The following is a 6,674-nucleotide window of genomic DNA, read 5'->3' as shown; positions in this document are numbered from 1 at the left end:
CTTTATTATCAACTATTTCCTTGCAGTAATTTAATTGCTTGCGCTGATAGAATAATAAATGACAGAGTAATTACCATTATAAAGAGAGAATCTTCTCCTTTCTTTACCATGAGACAGAGTGAAAAGATTTATTTTAAATTAAGTTTTTAACTGTCATCTGTCATCTCTGTACAGTGTTTTAATTATAACATAGGTATTACTTATGTATATTTTTGAGAAGGAATGATCACCAAAACTGTTTCGTCATCCATGGGGAGTAGGGATGGTGGAGGAAATTTTGCCCTGATTTGTCTGGAGAACTATAATAAATTGTTTCAGTATTGAATTTTAGTCAAAACAGTTGTGCTTTCATGACCTGGAGTTCTAAAAATTGTGTGAGACCAAAAGTGCTGGCTGATAGGGTGATTTTAAATTTATCCTGTGTTTCTGTAGCCTGCCAAATAAACAAATCAAATGTTTCTACGATTCTGCAGTAAAAAAAGTAGTTCTTCTGAAGAGGGTTCAAAGAAAAAGGCTACTGTCATTATTGCCGTGGTTTAAAGTTGACGCAGTGTCTTCAAAATATGTTATGTCTTTTCATGTAAATTGATTACTTGGGGCATTTAGCTGTTTTATGTGTATGTGTTGAATGGATTTGATTCATTTTTTTTTCCAGTGCTTTAGCAAAGATCATTAAGGCTGGGTATGCAGCACTCCAACTAGAATACTTTTTTACTGCAGGCCCAGATGAAGTGCGTGCATGGACCATCAGGGTAAGATTCATACTTATTCATCAGCTATATCCAGTTCCACACTATTGAATTCAGATTGATATCACTGACTTTGAAGTTTGTCATGGTGGCGGTTAGCTAGTCATTACAGATGAGGTTTTTGTCCAGGATAACTTTAATTATTTGTGAGCTGCTGAACAGTGAAAGTGGAGCTGCATTGATTGAGGCAGGTAACAATTGATTCTGCCTATTACATAGTCTGAATTTCTTCATCCTGTAGAATCTGTCTACCCTCCTCCTGTGGTCAGAGATAAGACGTACCAGTATTGTGCTTGCTTAATCTGTGTGACTGGGTTTGTCTGCAGTGAAATTGATGTTGCTTTTCATTTTGTGTTCACTAAGTTTGTTTGGGTTGCGGATGGTTCATTCCTCCTTTGCTTTGCTCGGATTACATTTTCAGCAATAAAAGCAATATAACATCATTATATTCCTCATGGATACACAGTTAGGCTCAAAAACCTAAAATCAGCGTGCAGTAATTCAGGTCATTTACTGACTTGAATATTTAGACCTATTTTATTTTGGTAGTTTTAAATGTTTATCCACGTACTTACATAATGCCTAAAATTACATTATGTGTTTTAAATATTGATGTAGAATGATTATAGCCATAGAGATTGACTAATTTATTCCCAGAGGACAGTAAGAGCTGAGCCGTAGTGGCTTGCCTTTGAATGTAAAAATGTGATAATATAATGTTTAGTATTGAAAAATATTTTGAAATGCAGGTAGTCACAAACTTGATCTTAAAAATTACAAAAATGTCAGCTGTTGGAGGTGAAAATCTGTCATGGAGCTTTTATTTTTTGCATCAGTGTATTTAGTGTTGTGCAGTGAATTGGAGGGTGGTATTTAATTTCATTCAATGGAATTAATTTGTTTTCATTAATCAGCATAATTTCCAGTAAATTTATATTTTTATTAATACTGCTACAGATGTTTGTGTATATATTTTAGCATGCTAAACTTATTTTCCAAAAGCACATTTGGTTTTTAGCCTTTTTATTTCATCTCCTTTTATATCATAACTGCTAGCTCAAATCCCTGAAACAGCTACCAAAATAATATAAAATCAGAAGTTTTGTGACTCTGATTCTTACCATAATTTTTAAAAGGAAGTTCTGAAACTCCACTGTTTTCAGTAGGAGAAATGCTTGCTCTTTATTAGAAAATTTGAAAGCTGGTTTATCTTAAGACTGATTGTAAGTATCTGATTTAATGTGCAAAGATATTTAGTCAGGTAAGCATCAGTGAGTAGCCATATTAACCCAATACATCTTTTATTGTAAAAACTGTGCTTTACAGTGTCAGACTCCTTAGCATTTTAACATGCTTTATTAAGCAGCCTTTAGGTCACCATTATTTCTCAAATTTCTTTCCATGGTTGTATGTGCACAGAATGTATGTCCTTGTAATTTAAAGCACGCAGTTATAATACATTCTCCTCTATTGCATAAACTTGAATTATCTTATAGTTGGCTGTGATTTAAAAAAAAATAATTTTAGTGAGTCGGTTGTTGACAGTTTGGTAAAAATACTCATTTTGTCCTATATTAGACTTACTAAAATTATTCTGAAATAAAAATAAGCTAATGTGTAGAGCTTCAGATCCATAAATTATTTTTGATTACAAATGTGGTTTGCCAATTAATGTTATCATTTAAATGAAATCATTTGGATGCAAGTAAGAGTCTTGAGTAATTCAGTTTTAAAAGTTATTTTAAAATATCTTCGTTTTCCTCGCTTTCTGTGCGGAGCACTAGGGATTGAAGCGAGTCTCACAACAAAACACAATCATAGCTTCTAAAATCAATACTGCTGTTGATACCTATTAGGAAAAACAAAGCTGCCCTTCTATAATATCAGTTGGTTTTATGTGTGGTGAAGGCATCTATCTGTACGTCCCAGGTTGGAGAATTACTCAGCTGTATGCATGACATTTTGACTAATACGAGACAAAGTTTCAGCAGCTCCTGAAAGCATATCAAAAAGGAGAAACCTCTTTCTTGCAATCAGTCATCTTAAATACAATTATTTTTCTTCTGGTCTTTCCTTTGACAGAAAGGGACGAAGGCTCCTCAGGCAGCAGGGAAGATTCACACAGATTTTGAAAAGGGATTCATTATGGCTGAAGTAATGAAATATGAAGATTTTAAAGAAGGAGGCTCAGAAGCTGCTGTCAAGGTGAGCTCCCCATCTTTTTCTTCTCCCTTCTTCCATATCTGCCATTTTTACGTTTCAAGTCTGTTTTTCACTAAGAAGTTCTTGATGCTAAGCAAATCTTAATGGTCAGCTCTAGCAATAGAACAAAATATATTTTCATCTTCTGCTTCAGAAAGGTTCAAATGTAGCAACTCACTGAACAGGAACGCAACCCTTTCAGTATCCAAGATATAACAGTTTATGGACTTAATGTGAACACTCTAGTTGTTCACATTAAGTCCATAAAGTTGTGGGTGTTTTTTTTTTTCCCCTCTGTTTACATGTTAGTGTTCAGAATTTAATAAGCTTTGCAATGAATTTTGTTTTTAAAAAAATCAAATTTTAGAGACAAGATAGCAGATTTTGGAATCACCTCTAAAAGGAAATGGGTGAAACAGAGAAAAGCTGTTTCTTCTAGTGTCTCATTTTGCTTTGAGTTTGCAGTGAAGGTATTACAAATGTTGGATGCAAGTGGTTAAGAAAATATTATTTTATAAAAGTGTACTATTTTTTTATTCCGCATTAGTGGATTCCTTTTCTAGGCTCTGTTAGGCATAATTAGAATCTTAAAATTTACCATTTCGGTATTTAATTCAGTTGCCCTTTGTCTTATTCAAAAATGGCATGCCTTATTTTGAGTGTTCAGAGTGCCAGTAATAGTTGTATGTAGTTCACAAAAATATATGACAATAGGTGAAGTTTCCTAGCTACTGTCTAGTGCATAGATAGTGAAGAAATTTAATGAAAACTTTCCTTGAGCTCATGCTTCTTTGTAGTGACACTTCTATTAAGAAGAGTTTTATCTGCTTTCTCAACACTAGAGGGCAGAGACTGATTGGGTGCCTAAAGTTGTGCCCTTCTTATAGATGACAAATTATATCTGATTTCAAGTTATTAAATAAGAAGTTAACTTGTACATGGCAAATAATTGTCATAAGAAAAGTTGCTCTTCTCTGCATTGCTATTGCATTATTTCCACCTCCTCTAAGCGGAGAAACTTCCCTTTGTTTCATACATGTTGGATTTCTCATTTGGCATTTTTCATGTTTTATTAAGATTTCTATTTTATAAAACTGCAATTACAAAGCAGGTAAGTTTGATTTAACCAATCTCAGTATTTGAAAGTTCCTACACACTACAATGTGTTAAAGAATTTAAAAGGTTCAGCTTTATTGTTTGCTATTTGATAGCTTGAAAGGTATGTAAAACTATGATTTCAGATTTAGCTTATTCTCAGTGGTATCACTAAGGAAGATCATACTGAGCAGCAGGACTTTAATAGGTTTGTTTGAACCCCAGGAAGTGAGGAGAAAAAAAATCCCAATATAATTGGTTCGTTGCGGCATGTGAACTGCCTTATGAGAAGGGAAGTAGAGTTGTAGCTGTAAAGTGAAACCACAGCTATAAATAAATCTAATATTCTGCAGTCAGAAACCACTTTATGTAACCAAGATGTGAATTTTGCCAGCAACAATTTTTAATGCTCAAATCTGAGTATTTTCACTGAGAGGCTGTATCAGTTAATGCCTAAGTTAATCTATAAGTATTTTGCTTGTATGTTTTTATTTGCTTTTCAAAATGTGAGATTCTAAACATCAAGCTTCCATGTTTAAATTATATTGAATTAATTTTTTTCTTTTGAATTGATCAATGGATTCTATTGAATTTTTTTTATATTGATTAATTTTTTACTGTTTTGAAGTATATGTAAAGCAAGCATATTTGTATTCGTTACTCAGTTTTAAAATCAGGATTAGAAAAAAAAAAAACCTTGCTCTTAGAAAAATGCACTGTGTTACTCTTAGTCTTTTCTGATTTGCATTTAATACAATGTTTCATGCCATACACTATACTAATTACTTTTATATTGACTATAAATTTCAAAATTAAATTTGGGAGCTTCTAAAGGGTCAGCTGAAATAACAGTGGTAATGGGAGTTGCTTGCTTTGTATGTTATCAAGTTGATCGATTTTTAAGTTTGATTTTTGTGTGTGTCTAACACCAGTACAGCATAACTAATTTAATGCCAGCGCTGTGAACTATACACTGAATAGCTCTGTGTGGGCTTTGTAGTCTACAGGGATATCACATTATTAGCAATCATATCTGCTTAGGCAAAGCTGGCTTCTACAGATGGCTGCTTTCAAGTGCAAATGAACTGGTTAGACGTGTCTTGTTTAATACATACTCAAGATTCACAAATGGGTATTGATTTTTTCAACCAGTGTTTCTGATAGCAATGGAAATGGATTAAATGGTCTCTAGAGAATTTAAAGGAACACGTCACTTTTAATTAACTGTAAACTGGTAACAAAAATACATAAACCTGCATTAATATGTCAAAATGTATTTAATTAAAGAAGCCTATGCCACTTTGACAGCGTGCAATAGTGTGCTAAAAAAATCGGCATTGTTTCTTTGTGGAGGTCAGTTTTTTCTTCCAAATATTTGAGTATACATGTATTCAACTGTAAAATGTGTCTGTACCTGTGCCTGCAGCTTAGGCTGGCTGATGATTTTTACAGCACTGTTTTATTAGTGTTTATACCATCAATTAGTCTAATTACTCTTGACTTTGAGCATTATTAGGATCTTCGAAGGAAAGAAATGCCAAGTCTATTTGAAAGTAAACCTTTTATAGTCTAAGCTGGTTTCGGGGGGGGGGGAATATAAAAACATTTGCAAAGTAGTATTTATTATTTATTGATAGTGTCATAAGGGATAGAGGTCAATTACTATGTATTTATTGTCAAGGCTATTTTATCTGCAGTTTTCTGTAGGCTAGCATCACTGGTGGCAACACTGAAATGAGGAACGACAGCAACAATGTTAATGAGCCTCTAAATTCCTAGACAGCAATATGGGGGAAATACATTGCTTTACGGAGCAGGTTTCGTGAAAGAAAGGTGTCTAAGTTAACTATGTACCATTAATCTGATCTGTTCTACTGCAACTGAGGTCATTAGTTAACAGCTTTCCTGTAATGGGATCTTAGCATGCCACCACTGTGATAGTGTCATTGAGAATAATGGCACAGTGAGGTCTTGCATGGAAGCACTTTCTGCTGCAAGAGAAAACTTCAAAACAGGAATGGTTATTGAACTAAAGCAGAAGCTCTCAACTTTTCGATATTGTAGATCACTTTTCAAGATAAATGCTTCTGCAGACCACCTCCCGCCCAGTCTCTCAGTCCTAACGCCACCAGCTTCTCTGTAGCCTCTATAATACTAGATTTAATTACAACGAGATAATGATAGAAAAATATAATAATAAATTCTAATGTGGAGAATACTGATGTTTAATAGTTTCCTTGCCTATTTTCTGCTCTCCTCAAGTGCAGCATTTTCATAACCCAATTCCTTTTCATGTCTTTGCTCTGTGTGCTTTCTCCTGTATCCTGGTTTCACAGTCTGTCTGCTCTTACATCTGTCCTTCTGAAGCAAATTTCTTCTAAAGGAAATTTCTGACAGGAAAAACTGAGCCTGTATTTGTGCTCCTCCGTCTGTCATTATCTGGGCACAAGCAGGCAAGAGAGCCCTGCTCGAAGCACGAGGCATGCACACTTGTGGCTTCTGCACAGCGTTCCCATCCGCCGTGTTGACCGGACTCGCCTGTCCGGTGGCTCGGGGGGTTCCTGTACCAGGTCAATAGCCGTGCAGCCGTGATGCAGGCTGCTGCCCGTCGCCCTTCCCAGCAATGCT

At 34.8% G+C, this 6,674-nt stretch overlaps 1 protein-coding gene across 1 annotated transcript in view; it reads left to right on the top strand.

Annotated features, from left to right (window-relative positions):
• The window catches only part of OLA1 (Obg-like ATPase 1), a 101,835-nt gene that overhangs the window by 94,227 nt on the left and 934 nt on the right, over positions 1-6,674 (top strand). Inside the window, exons 8-9 of the mRNA XM_008934991.1 lie at positions 656-752; positions 2,832-2,954. Of these exons, the coding sequence (XP_008933239.1) occupies positions 656-752; positions 2,832-2,954 (220 nt within the window). The remainder of the gene's footprint in view (positions 1-655; positions 753-2,831; positions 2,955-6,674) is intronic.

This window comes from Merops nubicus, unplaced genomic scaffold (genome assembly GCF_000691845.1).
Source record: "Merops nubicus isolate BGI_N331 unplaced genomic scaffold, ASM69184v1 scaffold19392, whole genome shotgun sequence".
Classification (NCBI taxonomy): Eukaryota; Metazoa; Chordata; class Aves; order Coraciiformes; family Meropidae; genus Merops; species Merops nubicus.
This window is presented reverse-complemented; position numbering and strand designations above follow the sequence as displayed.